The sequence below is a fragment of the Nelumbo nucifera genome, chromosome 6, assembly GCF_055504915.1.
Source record: "Nelumbo nucifera cultivar China Antique chromosome 6, China Antique-T2T, whole genome shotgun sequence".
Taxonomy (NCBI): domain Eukaryota; kingdom Viridiplantae; phylum Streptophyta; class Magnoliopsida; order Proteales; family Nelumbonaceae; genus Nelumbo; species Nelumbo nucifera.
This window is the reverse complement of record NC_142654.1, coordinates 33590219-33608128: the sequence shown is the minus strand read 5'-3', so window position 1 is coordinate 33608128 and position 17910 is coordinate 33590219. Positions and strand designations below refer to the sequence as shown.

Sequence of the window (17910 nt, the reverse complement as noted above, 5' to 3'; positions counted from 1 at the left end):
ATAATTGATTAATTAGAGGAATTCAAGAGTATTTTTATTTTAGTTTTTCTAATTTTTATTGTCATTTTGTCATTGTGTTCAAATTGAAATTGATTCAGTAAATTAGAAGTTGGAACACCAAAAGGAAAAAGTTTTACATTTGAGGTACTAAGTATACAACTTACAAATTCTTGTTTTTTATTTTTGAATTTTTTGTTTTATTTATATATAGTTGCCTTTTTTTTCATTATATTTCCTTTATATGATCACTTAGATGAGAATGAATAGGAATGAGGGTGGGGCATTTTTAATTAATGGGTCCCATGTGATCAACAAAAGTCTCAAATGGGATTGACACAGAAAAACATACCATTCCCTCACGAGCTTATGCACCTCTTGCGCTAGGTGGGCAATTTTCCCACCTATCGCACTATGCATCTGTCCCTATCTTATTGCTTAGTGCCCATTTGTTAGGGATGATAATTTCAATCCGACCTACATAATCCTGGTTTGAAAATTCTAGTCTTGGCCTAAGTTTTGTGTTCAGGCCTAGCCCTAGTTTAGGCTCGTGGTATGTGGCTATGAGTCTGAATTTGTTTCTCACACTGCGCGCCTCACACCAATCTCATAGCATGTTTTGGCTGTATATCGGAACATCTGCCATCTTTTAATTTATTATTCATGCGGATGGGGAGATGTTTCCGTGGGATGTGGCTATTTTATGACAGTGATATATTATATATTTTATATTAATCATTATAATTGTTAATATTTTATGAATATGCTATTTTAATTGCTAAAATTTTTACTATGAAAATTTTATTAGCTTTTGACCCAAAAAATATCTCAACTCTATTCCTGATTTTTCACAAGTCGATTCAAAATTGGGATGGGGCTACGCCGCTAGGATACTCCGTTGTCGTGTAGCTGTATGATGCATGGAGCAAAAATTCTCTCTTACATACTAATACCAAATCCAACGGTCAAAAAACGGCTTCACTTTCAAAATTTCAAATTCAACCCGAAGAAAACGCGAGAAGATATCATATAGGGCAGCTGGAACACTGCTCGCGTGGCGCATTGTAGACGGCCGATATACATTTTTTGTTTTTCTCCAAAACAAACGGGTAAGAACGAACCTTCCGGTTTTCGTCTTCGTCCTAGTCCTCTCTCTTTCTCTCGCTTGCTTGTTCTGTTGTTCGCATTCCATCTTCCGCTTGAATCACAGATTTTGCAGACAAGAAGTTAGGATTAGGGTTTCGAAGATGACCACCATGGAGAGCTTGATCGGCTTGGTGAACAGAATCCAGAGGGCTTGTACAGTCCTCGGCGACCATGGTGGTGATAATGCTTTGCCAACTCTTTGGGAAGCTCTTCCTTCAGTTGCCGTTGTCGGAGGACAGGTTTTCTTCTTGGCCGATCTTAGTTCGGCACCCGATCTATTTCATTGTCGGTCTTGGTTTTATCCATCAGTTCTAATTTTGATTTTGATTGTGATTCCATCTGAGAGCAGAGTTCTGGAAAATCTTCAGTTCTTGAGAGCATCGTTGGGCGTGATTTTCTTCCCAGGGGATCTGGTGAAGATTCTGAAACTTTGATTTCATTTCTTCTGTATATGTGTTTTTTCTCCGATGTTCTGGTATTAAGTGGTTGTTTCTGATTTGATTTGGTAATGTTGTGGTGTTTGCAGGAATCGTGACGAGGCGCCCTTTGGTCTTGCAGCTACACAAGACGGAGGAGGGGCAGGTGGAGTACGCTGAATTTCTTCACTTGCCAAAGAGGAGATTTACAGATTTTTGTACGTTGTTCTGATGATTATTGCACTCAGTATTATTGGTATATTTGTATACCTTTCGGTGTGTTATCTCCTATGAGTTTGTAGTGGCTATTAGTATTTTTTTTGGCTATGGATTAAGGGGATTTTGCTCCATTTTTTTTTTAATTAAAGAATATTTTCTTAAATAAAGTAGGAAGTGTGATCATCATCATCATCATCATCATATCCCAACTATATAGGGTGGGCTACATGAATCCTGTCAGTCCATTCTGCTTAAAGCCATATTCATTGTTAAATTCTTAGCTAAAAATCATTTTTTACTACTACTACTACTACCCATGTCCTTTTGGGTCTACCCCTTGCCCTTCTAGTCCTTTCAACTTGTAACAAATGGCCTCTTTTTCAGGGTGCTGTTGATGGTCTTCTAGGCACATGAGTGATGACCTAAGTTCTTCCTATGAATGACTTTATTTCTGATCCTACACTTTCTAGTTTTTTCCACTCATCAATCTCAGTATAGGCATTTCTGTTACACTCATTTTCTGGAAGATAAGCTTGTTGGAGTAGATGAAGATCCTACAGTACATGGCAAAAAAAGATGCCAGCATGTTGTACTTGTAAAAGTTGTATGGGTTGCATCTCTACATGTGTCTTGGCAGCAATTGCTACAAAGTATTTTAAGTTTGCTTATCTTGTCATTTGAGGGACTGGTCCAAGCTTACCGTTTTCACACTGATATTGTAACAGGGTTGAATTAAGCTTTGACATCCTGTTTACTATTGCAGCCATGGTTCGCAAGGAAATTCAGGACGAAACTGATCGGATGACTGGGAAGACAAAACAGATTTCTCCAGTTCCTATTCATCTCAGTATTTATTCTCCAAATGGTATGTATATTTTATATGCCAATTTCTTGATGTGATGCCAAGAAATATATAGCTTGGGGACATTTATCATCTCAACCATGTTCATTTTTTATTGTCTAAAGTAATATAATCCAAAACCTTACTATAGTGGACATTTATCATTTCTTTTTGTCTGTAAGAGGATGGTGTTACATAAGTATTCTACTTGAAGGATCAAGTAGAATATTCCAGAATGAGATTAAACATGTGTGCTAATGTGCTAATCAGTTAAGAATATTTCAGAATAAGAGTAAAATGGGAAAGAAAAAGACGATTATGGAATTTGCCTCACCCAAAATATATAAATATTCCATATCCATTTTATGGGATCTTCTTCAACCCATTAGGGAGAGGGAAACCCGCTTATTCTCTCTCCATCTCTTCTCTTTCTCCCTTCTCTCTCCTCCTCTGGTTTCTGACTGCTGTTGCTTTGGATCTTCAGAGTAGACCATCAGTGCCAACTCCACAACTCTTACAGAAGCATTTATTTGTCAATTTTTTCTTGCGGGGTCATACAATAATTTGAGCCTTCATAAATGTCAATTTTTTAACATTTTCAACTGCCAACATCGCAGCTCATGGAGGCCTTTGTGCCTGTTTGGGAGGGCTTTCACACAGCTGACTTCTAGTGTTGTATGAACCAAGAAACCTAGAAAATCATGAAGCCATATTCGGTAAAAATCTGGAAAACTGAAAATAGGCTTACATGGGCCAAATCAATTTTCCAATGAAACCATCATAGGTAGCTTCTCGGAAGTGGCTCTCTAATGCAGCTCAATCAGCAAGTAAACCTCCCAAACTGGCTTTTTAAATACATGAACTTCATGTTTTGCTTTGAACTTCAGTGGGGTCAATTGACCCACTCAAATACACATATCTCTTCCCCTGTTTTACAAAGGTTACCATATTTTGGAATCTAGATTTTATCCAAATTCAGATTCTGATAAGAATCTGAGGTGTTTGGTCCTGATTCTACATCTAGATTCTATAACCTAGTTTGATTCTACAGTCCAGCTGCAACTGGTGTATGGGACTTTGTTAGCAATGGATTTTGGAACAGTGATCAGAAAATAATCCAAGTTTTAGGAAATTTTGAAGGGTTAGACTTTAGATCCCTAAATCCAATCATATTTTAGGCACTATCAAACAGAGGTGACAGAGTTATATACCTAGTTCATAAATACATTGCCTTTAAATTTGTCCAGCTTGTGGACAAAAATCTAATGTGTTTTGTAACCTTCTTTGAGCCATTTTCTTTCCCATAGCATGTCAAGTTCCGCACTTACACTGCTTCGTTGTTAACCTTGTTTGGCAGTGGTCAACTTAACACTAATAGATTTACCGGGATTGACAAAGGTTGCTGTAGGTACGCTCTTTTTCTTATTTAATTGCCTTCTCCTTCCAGTGAAATTCTTCACAATATTAAGCTTCATATTTTACATTTACAAAATTCATAAATTTTCTCTTTGCAGAGGGCCAACCAGAGAGTATTGTTCAAGACATTGAAAACATGGTTCGCTCTTATGTTGAGAAGGTAAAAATTAAAGCACTTTCATTTTGTCGAAGAAGGTGGAAAAGCTATCGTCTTGTAATAATAACTTAATTGATTACATTAAATCTTTGTGTTTGTGTGTTTCCCTTGTCATAAGGTTACCATATGGTCAGGTTAGGTTGTTTCTGCTTTGACACTGATTAATTCACTTCACAAAGCAAGAATGGAAGATCATACATGAATACACACAAAGAGAAAAGGAAAAGATAGGAAGAAAAACCTTAATGCCACTTTTTGTGATGTAACTGATAGAAAACAACCTTATTTGTAGAAATAACCAGTGAATAATTAAACAATGCTTAGAAGGAGATATTCTACTTGGCTGCATCATAGATCTAATTGCTTTCATGTAGATCTTGGCATGAATTGGTTTCTTTATGATTTCTATTTTATACTGAAGTATGAGGATTTTTCTCTATATACAATATTCCATACTCAAATTCTATTTTTGCCATTATATTTCTCAGTGCAATTTCTGTATAAAAATTTGTACATATTGTTCAACAACATGAAAACTCATATCTACTATGATTGCAGTATGTCAAAATAGTGTTGCTGCTGTGCTTTTGTAATATTTAGACTGTGTTTGAATTTCGGTTTAAATAGGAATGCAAAATGAATGGAAAAAAATGTGTATTAGAATGAGTAGCCCCTGTCTCCCTTTTTATTGATTTGAAAATCTGCTAAAATGGAAGAGAAACTGAAGCAAAAGTTCTGCTACTCCTCCAAATTTTTGTGGTCCTTTTTTGTGAGTTAAAAAAATTGGGAAAGTACATTACTTTACCCGTTCCAAAAAAAAAAAAAAAGAAATTGGGAAAATAGTGTGGATTTGCATTTCCTTTTCTATCCTGCATTGCCATTTCAGCCCCAATTTGGTCACACAGTGTTGACTGACTTCCGTTCCATTGGCCATTGGGGCTATCCAGGGCAGGGATATGAACTTGGATGAAGTTTCCTTAATTGGTCATTGATGTGTTTTTGGATATTTGCCCACATGGCAAATGTTTTATATTATTTTGAATACTTTGATAAACTTGGAAATCTCAATCAGATTTTATAGACTGAAAATTTATACTGAGATTTGAGTTCTTTGTCCACATCATTGTTAGACATGTTCAATTCTACAACAGATTTTTGTGCTGCACCTAATTATCAGGCTGTTTTATTTTATTTGTAGCCTAACTCCATCATACTAGCAATATCTCCAGCAAATCAAGATATAGCAACATCTGATGCTATCAAACTTGCTAGAGAAGTTGATCCATCAGGTATTTCTTCTTGCATTTCCAGTAGGATTAATTAACCATTTTTATATCTCTGTTATCAATCATTTCTGGTCTCATCCTTTTACTTAGGTGATAGGACATTTGGGGTTTTGACAAAGCTAGATTTGATGGACAAGGGAACAAATGCATTGGATGTAAGTTCATACATTATATAAAGCTTATTTTAACTTTGAACAAGCAATGCTTGGGACTTAGCATTTTTACTTTTCATCATCAGTAGTTGTTCTAGTTAATGTTTCCAGTCTGTTTTCTCTTAAATGTAGAATTTGCATTCTGTTGGTCCCGGTCCAATTGTTCTAGTTAATGTATCAATGCTCCTGAGTATTGTACTTTTGCTCTAATTCATCCTTTCTTCTTTGAAGGTTCTTGAAGGAAGATCTTATCGCCTACAACAACCTTGGGTTGGAATTGTGAATCGTTCACAAGCTGATATTAATAAAAATGTGGACATGATTGTTGCCCGACGGAAGGAACGCGAATATTTTGCATCTAGCCCTGACTACTCCCACTTGGCGAGTAAGATGGGTTCAGAATATCTTGCAAAGCTCCTCTCAAGGGTACTACTTCTTCTATTTTACTTGAATCTGTATTGCTGATTGTTTCCAATAACAAGTTCATTTTCATATGTGGTTATGGTTTCAGCACTTGGAGTCTGTAATTAGGGCACGCATTCCAAGTATCACATCCTTGATTAACAAAACAATTGACGAACTTGAATCAGAGATGGATCACCTTGGTAGGCCTATTGCCGTTGATGCAGGGGTGAGGAACTTATATCTATCTTATTATGCACAAATAGGATATAATCTGGTCCAAATTCATAACAAGAATCTTTGTTTGTGATTTCAGGCTCAGTTGTATACCATCTTAGAACTTTGTCGTGCATTTGACCGGATATTCAAGGAGCATCTTGATGGAGGGTAAGGAGTTTTATAATTAGATTTCTTGTACAAAGGCAAAATGTTTCAGTTTGGACTTCTACTAGCTAAATATTGGAAATAACCTTTAATTGGTTTCACCTTATGGAGGGTAAGGAGTTCTATAACATAGATGAATGCTGGAATTGGTTCATCAATATTTTTCAATGAAAGATAGTTTTTTCTTATATTGCTAAAATCAATATGGCCTTCTAGTTGGACTTGTTCTTGATGATGTGGATGAACCTACATGGCCTTCTAGAGTAATGAGTGCTTCTCTTGATGCATGGACTCATTTTATTTGCACCTGCACTATTACATGAATTCTTATATTGCTTTCTTGAAGACTCCAGACTAGATGAGGTTCTGGTTTTATTAAGATTAATTTTATGTGGAGATATTTTCAGATAAAACACCGTGAAGATTGATTCTTTGAATTTCATTTTCTTAATTTCAGGCGACCTGGTGGTGATCGAATATATGGAGTTTTTGACAACCAGCTCCCTGCTGCTTTGCGAAAACTTCCATTTGATAGACACTTGTCTCTGCAGAATGTCAAGAAGGTTGTTTCAGAAGCAGATGGTTACCAACCCCACTTAATTGCTCCAGAACAAGGATACCGCCGCCTTATTGAGGGGGCCCTAAATTATTTTAGAGGTCCAGCTGAAGCATCAGTTGATGCTGTAAGTATTAACGTCTTAGTGTTGATGCCTATGTTATCATGATTTTTACTACTGGTTTGCTCTTCTGATTTCTTATGGATCGAAGGCCTGTTGTCTCACTGGATAAGGGTTACATATGCTCTACTGGATTGTTCTTGGAGTCATTGTATGTGGAAGTCATTGTATAAATTGTATTGTGCAGGTCCACTTTGTCTTGAAGGAGCTTGTGAGAAAGTCAATTGGAGAAACTCAGGTGAGATGCTTTTGGGACCTACTAGCTGCAAGTAATTTTTTTTTGACAAGTTACTAGCTGCAAGTAATTTTTTTTGACAAGTTACTAGCTGCAAGTAATTTTTTTTTGACTAGTTACTAGCTGCAAGTAATTTTTTTGACAAGTTACTAGCTGCAAGTAATTTCTTTTGACAAGTTATTACCTGCAAGTAATTAGTATATTAGGGGAACCACTGCTATATGTATGTTTTTTCAATGGGACAGGAATTGAAGCGCTTTCCAACACTTCAAGCTGAAATAGCACATGCTGCCAATGAAGCTCTAGAAAGATTCCGGGATGAGAGTAAGAAGACAACAATAAGATTGGTGGATATGGAGGCATCATACCTAACTGTAGATTTCTTTCGAAAACTCCCCCAAGAAGTGGAGAAGGGAGGAAATCCAGCTGCTTCAACTATGGACCGGTATACAGAGGGCCACTTCAGGAGAATAGGGTCAAATGTTTCCTCCTATGTAAATATGGTGTCTGAGACACTCAGGCACTCCATTCCAAAGGCAGTGGTTCATTGTCAGGTTCGGGAAGCCAAGAGATCATTACTTGATTACTTCTATGCACAAGTGGGGAAGAAAGAGGTACCATTTAGTCACTAAGCCTGCACTCTTTCTCTTGCTAGCTGTCAATATTATATTTAATTTGCTTTTATTTAATTTTAGAGGTGGCAGCCCAATGCATCCAACATGGTTTTGGTATTTGCCTCTCTCCATGTTGGTCACAGTGCCAATGTCCTCCTGCCATCTTTCATACTCGTCCTTGTTTATTTTTTAAGGTCTGGATCTATAGAATGGAATGGCAAAACAAGATTCATGTAGCTTGACCTCATGTGGGATGGGATTGAGAGTTGAGACTCGAGAGCCTGTGGTGTTGGAAATATGTAGAGGGCAGTCTCATGGTTTATACAAGATACATGTTGGAACTATATGTGTTCTAGATCTTGTCGTCATGGCAGAAAATGATATTGGAGCAGGGTTCAGACAAGATACCTTTCTCATTATAGATGACCTTGTAGCTATCTGAAAGCAGGTCCAGGCCTCCAGGAGTAATCACAACATTACTCCATGTTCCTTGAAATTCAAGCAACGATAGAGGATTAGAGATTCTCCAGAAAACCTTGGATTGGTTCAATCATGGTTTAAAGTATCGATCATGGTTTAACATATCGGGCGTATCGTATCGTATCTTTTGAAAAAGATACGCTTCGAAACGCCTGTTTCCAGGTGTTTTGGAACCCTAACTTTTTTTAATAATAAAAAACATGTTTTTAGCTTCCCAAAAAACTAAAATTTGAAAAAAAAAACTAAAAAAAATAGTGTTTCGGGCGTTTCTAAGTACTGACACGATACTGCCGTACGTATCATATTGATACTTTGAACCTTGCTATCGATATGATGTCTTGTGATACGTGACCCCAATTTATCCATTTAGAGTTGTAACTATTGACCTAACCTACCTGGACCCACCTGCTCAGATTTTTCAGATTTCTGACAGTTTTACCAGTTGCATCATTTGGGAATTTCAATTTCTGTTCCTTTGTATTGTCTGAACCTAGCCTAAGAGTAGTCTGGATTGGGTTGGACAAAGTCTGGATTCCATTTCGATTCTCCTTGTATCTTTAAGACCTCGTTTCTTTTGCAGGGCAAGCAGCTTTCACAATTGTTGGATGAAGACCCAGCATTGATGGAGCGGAGACAGCAATGTGGCAAGAGGCTTGAGTTGTACAAGTCTGCAAGGGATGAAATTGATTCTGTTTCCTGGGCTCGATGAGATCTTTAGATGTTTATAGATGCCTTGTATGCAATTTTGTATGAAATTTTGTTTGGACTGGAGCACTAGGTTTGCTGTCATTTTATTCCATTTATAGGCTTGTATATTGTGAAATTTATTTCTCTTATAGTATATATTAGATAGGTTTGCATATTTGTGAAATTTATTTCTCTTAATAGTATATATTAGATGGCATCAACTAAGCATTAGATTTTTGTTTCTATTTACAAGGCTGGAAGGCACGAAAAATGGGTTGATATGATATCAGATTGAAGTCCCACGGAGCGCACCCAACGTTCCCAATACTCGGCTGGGGTGGTCTGTGGGGTGCTGATGCGAATTCGGTTGATTCGAGTTTATCACATTTTATTTTTTGGTTTTTCTCATTACACAAGTTACACCTTTTCCGGCACTGGTATAAATGCCAATGCGTCCCCACAAAATTCCCATCTCCGTTTTCATTAAGGCTCTGTTTGGTTTGTGGAATGATTTAGGTGGGATGGGAAAAGATGGGATGGAATGGGATGAAAAAGTGTGAAGTTCTCATTTTCCATTATTTGGTTTATGAGAAAATTATTGAAAGATAACACGACAAATCAGAGTTGAAAATAAAACCATTTAGCTCCAAAAAAGTAATTGTCCCTCTAAAAAGTTTCAAACTCATTGAATCCATAATTTTTCACATGACAACGGACCATTGTTATCCATGAAATGGCATTTGTGAGAAGGCACTTTAACCCACTTTGTCCTATAGTATCATGATTCATAAATTCTTTTTCTTCCTGTAATGATTTCAAGTGCCCATAGGCTCCAAATTAGATGATAGGGGAGCGAAGGTGTTTGACAGGGAATTTGGTCGAACATATGGTGGGTGATTGCAATTTTTCATGTTTAGAGGAGATTTAAAGCTGGGCTTCAACACTATGCCAAAGTTGGGATTCGTTTATTGGTTTCTGGGCCTTGAACATTGTATCTGTTACAGTTGAAGGGCATCTATTTGTTCTATAGTTGGATAAATTCTGAAAATAATTATCAGAATGAGTTGAGTGCATTTGGAAATAATTTATGAAAATCACAATTTTAATCGAAGGGATGATAGTGGTGTTTGGAAACATTTGGTGGAAATCATTGTATTAGGAGAAGTAAAATGGAAGAAGGAAATCAAACGCTGAAGAGAGAGAGAGAGAGAGAGAGAGAGAGCATTGGCATTGGTTGTCGGAAACCATGGCAGCCAAGCCCACTGTGATTGCAGCATAGGAAGCGGAGACAACCATCTATCTGAAAATGTCACCGGAAGCTTGGACGTTGCTATTGGGCATAGGAGGTGGAGAAGACAGACAACAAACTCTTTTAACAAGCAAGCCCTATAGTCTTTCCCTTTATTTTTTCAGTGCGACCTCAAATCCCAGTTTTTGAGAAAGTACATCCCCCTATTTTCCCATCCCATTTTCGTGTCTCACAAAACAAAATATTCCACTTTCCCACTTCTCTCTAGCAAATCAAAAAGAGCCTAAGGTCCTAAAGACTGAGTTTACATCCCCACCTTATATTGGGAATATCTCCTGACCTGATAACAAGTACTGGAGATGATGATACATCATTATGAGATGTTCCCAATACAAGGTGGGATGTGCTGTGGGGCATTGTCACTAAAATTCATTTTATTTTTAATTTCTATCTCATTTTAATATTTTTAAATAAAATAGTTACAATTTATATTATCAAGTAGGGATCCATGTGAGGTGGAGATCAAGGACTCCAGGCGGGGAATGTTTTCCCCAAGTCCTTGTCCTCACATGTCCCTGTTGATTGGAATGGAAATTTTTCCATCCCTATCCTTGTGGAATATCAAATCCATGTCTACCCTATTGATTCAGGGGGGATCTGTAAAATGGGGAAAACTTTGATTTTGAGGTGGTGACAACTGACAAGATTGAGATGGGGGATTCTTTGTAAGCAAAAATGTATACATTGTAAAAGCATGGGAATGCAGCCCTACATTGGAAACTTCTTTCCATGAACTTTAATACATACAACGGGAGATATTTCCAATGGATGACTGGTATTTTTTTATTTTTTACTTATTTTTTCTTTTGTTCCAAGAAGTTAGACAATAGGGGTAGCTCATCCCCCAAACCTATAAACCCCCCAATGCAGGTGCAGACAGGATTCGATTCTAAGTCTCCACTACAACCAGCAGAAGACCTTACCAACAAGTCAGTTGGTACCTTGCAATGTGTGACTGTATAGAGTTTTTGCTTGTAAGAGATCCAGTCTCCCTTGTGTTGGTTTTGGGTTGACAGTCCTAATTCCACTATCTATTTCCAATCCTTGATACACCGTTTAGGGGTGCAATTTAGGCGTGGGTTGGGCTTTTGTCAAAATACGAATGGACCTGGCCCAACCCCGAAGCAGTGTAAAATATTAACTCCATCGTTTAGAAAATCAGATCAGATTGGTTGATCAGACCGGTTGAACCATAACTCAGTTCCCATGCAGTTTGGTCATACCCCCAAAATTAGAAAATTAGTTAATTTTTATTTTTTATGCATAAATCCAAACTTTAGGAGGCCATAGCTTTATGCCCGATTATGATGAATTTTTTATTTTGAGTAACTTTTTAAGATTTACGTGTTCAAAAGCACCTTGTCTCACTATTTTTGTCAAAAAAATGTCTTTTTTGGCCTTAAATCTTAATTTTTATTGCAGAAAGTCTTTTTTGGCCTCACTATTTTGTTCCAAGGCACCAATTATCGTTATCAAGGGATTTTTGCTATTGCCATTCTTGCTTTCCTAGATAGTTGGATCCTTGCTCTTTGGTGACTTGGAGACTCTTCCAAGGGTTGAATGGATAGGGTTTCGTTCAAATCTTCTAACTTAACCCTGTATCTGAATTACATATAAAATTAGACATTTAATTTAATTTAATTTAATTTATTATATTATATTGTATTCATTCAAGACAGTCAAAACCAATCCCAATCCAATAATAATTGGAACAAAACTTAAAACCAGAAGAATTGACCCGACAAGACAGAACATGGAACCAGAACCAAAATAATCGATTTGGTTTTGTCTAGTAGACCCGACACATTGACAACCCACAGCTTAATTCATTCTAGAAAACTCCTTAAGAACTAACTTTCCCTAAACTCGATTTGGTTTTGAGTAATGCCACATCAGTAAGCTTATTATTTTATTATTTGTCTAATAAAACCATTAACAACATCTCTAATGTTATCTGATTTTTCCTTAAAGTGGACTAATCATCATAATTTGAGGGCAAAATTAGCATTTTTTAAGGGATTTTTAAACTGCACTCTATCTCAGAATTTTGATTTGAATTGCAGAACTATAGTAATTCAAAATTATAAACACCTCCACCTATAACCACCCATATCCGCCTGTGAATTGACATCAATTCCGAACTGGCACCTACCCCCAACTGTACGGTGGAGCTAGGATTTATGGGGTGGACTGAACAATAAAAACCCATTTTTTCAATTATTTAGGATCTAAAGTGGTTTTCTTTCAAAATTAAAGGGTTGTTAGAGCCAAAAAAAATCATTTCAAAAAGCTGTTAAGTGTTAAGGCATCACATCTGGGTGAATGGAGCACATCCATTTTAAAAACCGACCCATAGGCCAAACCAATTTTGCCTCTAGGTCACGGGTCACCACTTCGACCAAATGGGTTAGATGGGTCAGACTGACATGTCAGCCTATATATATATATATGTGTGTAGGTATGTACAAACATGCATTTATCAATACATAATATATAATTATATTTTATATGTAATATATGAAATATTTTATATTTAATTTATGTATTTTAATTAAGTTTTAAATTTTTTTATTTGTAAAAAATATTAAAAATTGTAATTTGAAGCCAAAAAAAGGTATTTTTTGGAAAAAATAACAGGAGAAGGAGCCTATGGCTTCTTATGACACAGGTTTTGAAAAGTTACCCAAAATGAAAAAAAAAATCACCTTAGTCCAACATCCGAGTGCAAACTTATAGCCTCCTGAAATTTGTATAAACAGTAGTATGCAAACTGCGACCAAGTCACCAGGTTGAATGGGGCAATAGTCCAACCATCCGGGTCAGACAATTTTTTGACCAAGTCAACAGTTTTTGACATTCTCTAGGTTTTACTCAAACTAGACCCTAAATCTTGATTAAATGACGGTTCAAGCGGTTCAACCAGCCGGGTCAACTACAGGTTGAAAAGATTGTCTTACACTACTGATTCTAAGCCCGAATAAGGGTCATAAGGAGGGTTGTATGTATCAGGTTAGCAGTTGGCATTAAAACTTTAAACTCTTATAAACAAAACCCTAATTTGTCATGGTGAAACAGGGTTCATGTAGCCAGCCCATATAGTTGGAACAAGGCTCAGGTGATGATTTTAATCTATTAGAAATATAGTGAATAAGGTATCTTGTGAAAAAATGATGGAAGAAAATCTGTAAGTCTTTCAAGTATGCAAGATGGCAGAGTATAATGAGAAGCATATAATAAAATAATGAAAAGATGGAAGGGAAATACCCGGAAGTATCAAATGTCTTCTAGCTATTGCATCTTATGCAAGAAACTGGAAATTTTTAGGTGGTTTCGGATCAACTCCACTCTGTAGAATCAGTATTTGAAGGCTGACTTCTTTGAGTAAAACATGCTTCTTTTGCCAAGCCAACTTCCATTTAGCTCCAAAGGATCAATTCAAAGGGCAAGTTTTCAGCAGAAAAAGAAAAAAAAAAAAAGAGAGGAGAAAGTAATCTTATCAATTCTTTCATACCCAAATTTGAGTCTCAGTCTCAGGAGTCAGGAGCACAAAAGTCACCAGAATTGTTTCTCAAGCATGTCAAACAATGCCTTAGTTTGCCCTAGCTAGGTCGTTCAAATGCAAATTCTATTGCTTAACTGCCAGTCTCTTGGCTGAAATACAGAAAACTATAATGGATGACAATATTGTCCCATTGGTTCCAAAGATAAGAGGACAGATTGGCAACCAACATGAGATCAACTTTAAACACTCAACCACAATGAGTGTAACACTACAATAGCATAGAGAAAGTTTCGGGGAAACATACCTCACCACATTCAAAGCTTATATTCTATTTTCCCCTGTTTTCTCTTCTGTATTTGTTGTTGTCGTCTTTCTTGTTATAATTAATATTAATATTATTATGATAATAAAATTGTTATTATTATCATCAAAATTAACATAATATATTTATTACCACTAATATTATTGTTTTCTTTTGGGGAAGATGGACAGGGTATTTTATACCTGTAAGCCACCCATACCCCCCAAAACAAGCAGAATCACTATAATCAAATGTCAAATCTTTCAACCTAAATCAGGATGTGAATAACTAATCTTTTAGAATCATCTGGAGTAGAAAAAACTAAGACCTCATTTCCAGCTTAGTCATTGGTTTAAACTAATTAGGTTTTCTGTAAGATACTATGACATAGTTTTACACTGACCATATCCCTTTCATGCAGTAATATCTGCTCCTATTACCTCTCTCTCCAAATCCGACAGTGCAGACCACAATTTTGGGTCCTCAAAATCCTTAATAAGAAAAGTCGCCCATGCTTTGCTCAGTAACTCTTCAGGATTTCTGGTAGTTAAGCCAACAACTGGCATCCCTGCTGCAACCCCAGCTTTTATACCTGAGACAGAATCCTTGAAAAAAGAAAGACAAAAAACATAGAGGGTCAAGGAACCAAAGAAATGAGGGATCCCAAGAAACATGAACTTCTGAAAATTTTTTAACCTTACGCAGAACAAACCTCAAACACAAAACTGTGGTTGGGTGATGCTTTGAGTGCTTTGAGAGCCTCCAGGTAAGGATCAGGAAATGGTTTTGCTCGTTCACATTCACTTCCAACCACAAGAGTTTCAAAGAAATCAGACAGGCCCAGAATTGAGATCATGAGCTCAGCATTTGGTCTTGGAGCATTAGTCACTGCCGCCCGCTTCAAACCACGATCTTTAATCCATTTGCAAAGCTTGTTAAGGCCACTTACAGGCTTTAATTGTTCTGACGCCAATCTTCAACATTTATAATTTATGAGCATTGGAATCCAAAGTTACAATAACAGACGAAGGAGAAATTAGTAACTGTATGATAAAATATGGTTACCGGCGAAACATTGCTTCCTTATCATCCATAAATTTTAGACTCTTCTTGAGATCCCAATCAGGGAAGAGAATGTGACAGATATCCTCATTATGTTTGCCACTGATATTCTCAATGAAGAACTCCTCACTGATGGGGACACCATCATTAAAACCTACCTGTCAGACACTCACAATATTATTTCTAGCATAAGATGAAAAGTACAAGTTTACATCAGAAATCATGCAGGGACTGTACCTCTTGCAGCATTTCACGAAAAGCAAAGTAATGAAGAGGATCTGAATCACATAATGTTCCATCAATATCAAATAGTATTGCTTTAAGAGGAGCAACACTGGGGAGAGAGCATCTGTTTTTCCCACATGAGAATAATATCTGATATTTACAAGTTTTCTGTTCTATATGGAGTGGTTAATCAGATAATAGAACATGATATTTTGATCGATAATACTGACAGATGTTGCAGAGGCTGTGTATATATAGTTGGACGAAAAACAAACTCGGCAAAAAAATTCTCATGTGCCAGCCTAAGGCTAGAAGCAGGTAAACTCATAAGAAGGGTAGAGTCCAAATTTTAGTTGAGTTTTCCCAATAAAAACCTGAAATGAAATGATTAAGATCAAATGAGGTGCACAGACCTCTATCCCCTCTTATGATGGTAAGCCAACATATTATGCTTGTAATGGATGGAAAACCAGAAAAATTCAAACTGATCAACCTGGACCTGAATCGTCCTCCAATGATCCAATCCACCTTGAGTTCAGTTTAAAAATAGAATGTACATTACTCAGTCATTAAGAAAAGAAAATGTCTCGGAATCCAAAGGTTTGTCCAATGTCCCAACCACCTCATAACTCAATTTAGAAAGATTAGATGATTTAACCTCTAAGGTTACGCTTTCCATCAAAAGAGCCCCAGCAACGAGTGAATCACAGAATAGAATTAATAAAAAAAGGCAAAAAAGGAATGACAAAGTTTCCACAGACAAGCCACCATCTCTCAGAAACAGAATACAGATTGGTTTGATTCAGGACGGAACAAAGGGATTTTGGTTTACTTAGCTGAAAACAGAAGAAACACAACATGTTGCATTTCTTTTCTAAACTAATGGCTTGTAAGAGAAGTACACAGAAAAAATAGAGCATGCAAAAGAGGAAATTTCAAGAAAATAAGTCCAATGATGGAAGCTCAAATGGATTTTGTCCAGACACAGAGACAAACGTAGGATTTTCAGAACAAAATCCATCAAAGGGCAGAAATGAGCTGCAATTCAACATTAGCAATAAAAATTATTCTTGAGAGGAGATCAAGTTTATAATTCAACCACCAATTAAGAGTAAAAGAAAGAACAACAAGCGAAGAAAGAAGGTTACTTGTCTGCTTGGTGAGAATCTGTTGAAATGGTCATTTTAGGCACCGAGATTTTGTCTGCAAATTTGTGTCCTCTGAATGGGTTCTTGAGAGGAGATCAAGGGAATGACGATAATGACGGAGACGAATACAAGACTGAGTGCATATTAAGAGAAGAACAGAATTATAGATATAAAGAAAGCGAATCTAAAAAAGTAAGAAGTGTGAGATTCGTGGAACCTTAACTCAAACTCACACTGTCTTTCTTCATTTAATATTCGAATTTCTTTTCTTTTGATGTGTGGAATTGAATTTTATCCTGGAAAATGGAAATTGTTGGGCTCGTGTCGCATGGCTTTTCCTCTGTCGTACACACCCACTGTCATTTGAAGAAAGCGCTTTCAAGCCCACTTCCCACAAATGGAAACTCCAAAGTAGTAGGAAAAGAAGGAAAAGACTTGGGTGTTGGAGTGATATATAGATTTCGGAAAAATACGGACAGGTGCAGTGCAGATTTTTAAATTCCACTGCAGAGCTATAAATATTTAAAATGTCAAAATCCTCCCACTTTATATATCAATGCGCGCCCCTAAATTAGCATCAAATTCCAAACAGGCATCTACCTCAACAATACTTTGGGCCTAAAAATTCTAACCCTGGGCTGAACATTATTCTCTTAAAGATTTTCCCTTTTTCTTTGAGAAAAGTATGGACAGGCCCAATGTAGATTTCTAATTTCCACTACAGATCTATAAACATTCAAAATGTCAACAACCCACAATCTATGTATTAATGCCGCCTGTGAATTGGCATCAATTCTGAGCTAGCACCTACCCCAGCAGTCCTTTAAGCCTAAAAATTCTGACCCTGGGCTGAACCGTCATTCTCCCTTTTTCTTTTAAAAAACAAAGTCCTTTAAGCCTAAAAATTCTGACCCTGGGCTGAACCGTCATTCTCCCTTTTTCTTTTAAAAAACAAAAGATTATCATATAAATCATGTGATTGATACACTACAAGTTGTCAATCCTCGCTGTCAACAAGTTTCAAAAATAAAATAAATGTTCTTGAAAAGTGCACCGTTAAGTTTTAATGTAAGGGATAACTGTAATCCACCTCAGAAATTTGAAATTGCAGCCCCTTCCTAGTCTATTAGTACCCTCCCCTCCTATAAACCGCATCTTGACCATGGATTTGACATCAATTCACAGTCAGATTCAGTCCACCTTTAGAAATCTTAGTTCCACCCTAGGGGTGGATTGAATGGTAAAACCCCTTAA

At 36.7% G+C, this 17910-nt stretch overlaps 2 protein-coding genes across 7 annotated transcripts; one reads left to right on the top strand and one right to left on the bottom strand.

The window, feature by feature from the left end:
- Positions 1 to 895: 895 nt before the first annotated feature.
- Positions 896 to 9293, top strand: LOC104606429 (phragmoplastin DRP1E-like). The gene is made up of 15 exons (XM_010271618.3): positions 896 to 1382; positions 1493 to 1556; positions 1670 to 1777; positions 2542 to 2643; positions 3977 to 4027; positions 4134 to 4195; positions 5391 to 5481; positions 5569 to 5633; positions 5862 to 6056; positions 6142 to 6261; positions 6349 to 6419; positions 6874 to 7099; positions 7281 to 7331; positions 7574 to 7942; positions 9003 to 9293. The coding sequence occupies exons 1-15, from the start codon at positions 1245 to 1247 to the stop codon at positions 9129 to 9131; spliced, it is 1842 nt and encodes a 613-aa protein (XP_010269920.1). The 5' UTR covers positions 896 to 1244; the 3' UTR covers positions 9132 to 9293.
- A 5204-nt stretch (positions 9294 to 14497) lies between these two features.
- Positions 14498 to 17071, bottom strand: LOC104606428 (2-deoxyglucose-6-phosphatase-like). Of its 6 annotated transcripts, none has more exons than XM_010271616.3 (6): positions 16880 to 17071; positions 16657 to 16789; positions 15521 to 15632; positions 15287 to 15441; positions 14934 to 15195; positions 14498 to 14826 (listed from the first exon to the last, which is right to left on the bottom strand). In XM_010271616.3, the coding sequence occupies exons 2-6, from the start codon at positions 16689 to 16691 to the stop codon at positions 14635 to 14637; spliced, it is 756 nt and encodes a 251-aa protein (XP_010269918.1). In that variant the 5' UTR covers positions 16692 to 16789; positions 16880 to 17071; the 3' UTR covers positions 14498 to 14634. The 6 variants fall into 6 exon arrangements, with proteins under 6 accessions (XP_010269918.1, XP_010269917.1, XP_088745407.1 ...); XM_010271615.3 differs by having other exon boundaries at positions 16890 to 17071; XM_088889281.1 differs by having other exon boundaries at positions 15521 to 16546; positions 16657 to 16883.
- Positions 17072 to 17910: the final 839 nt, after the last annotated feature.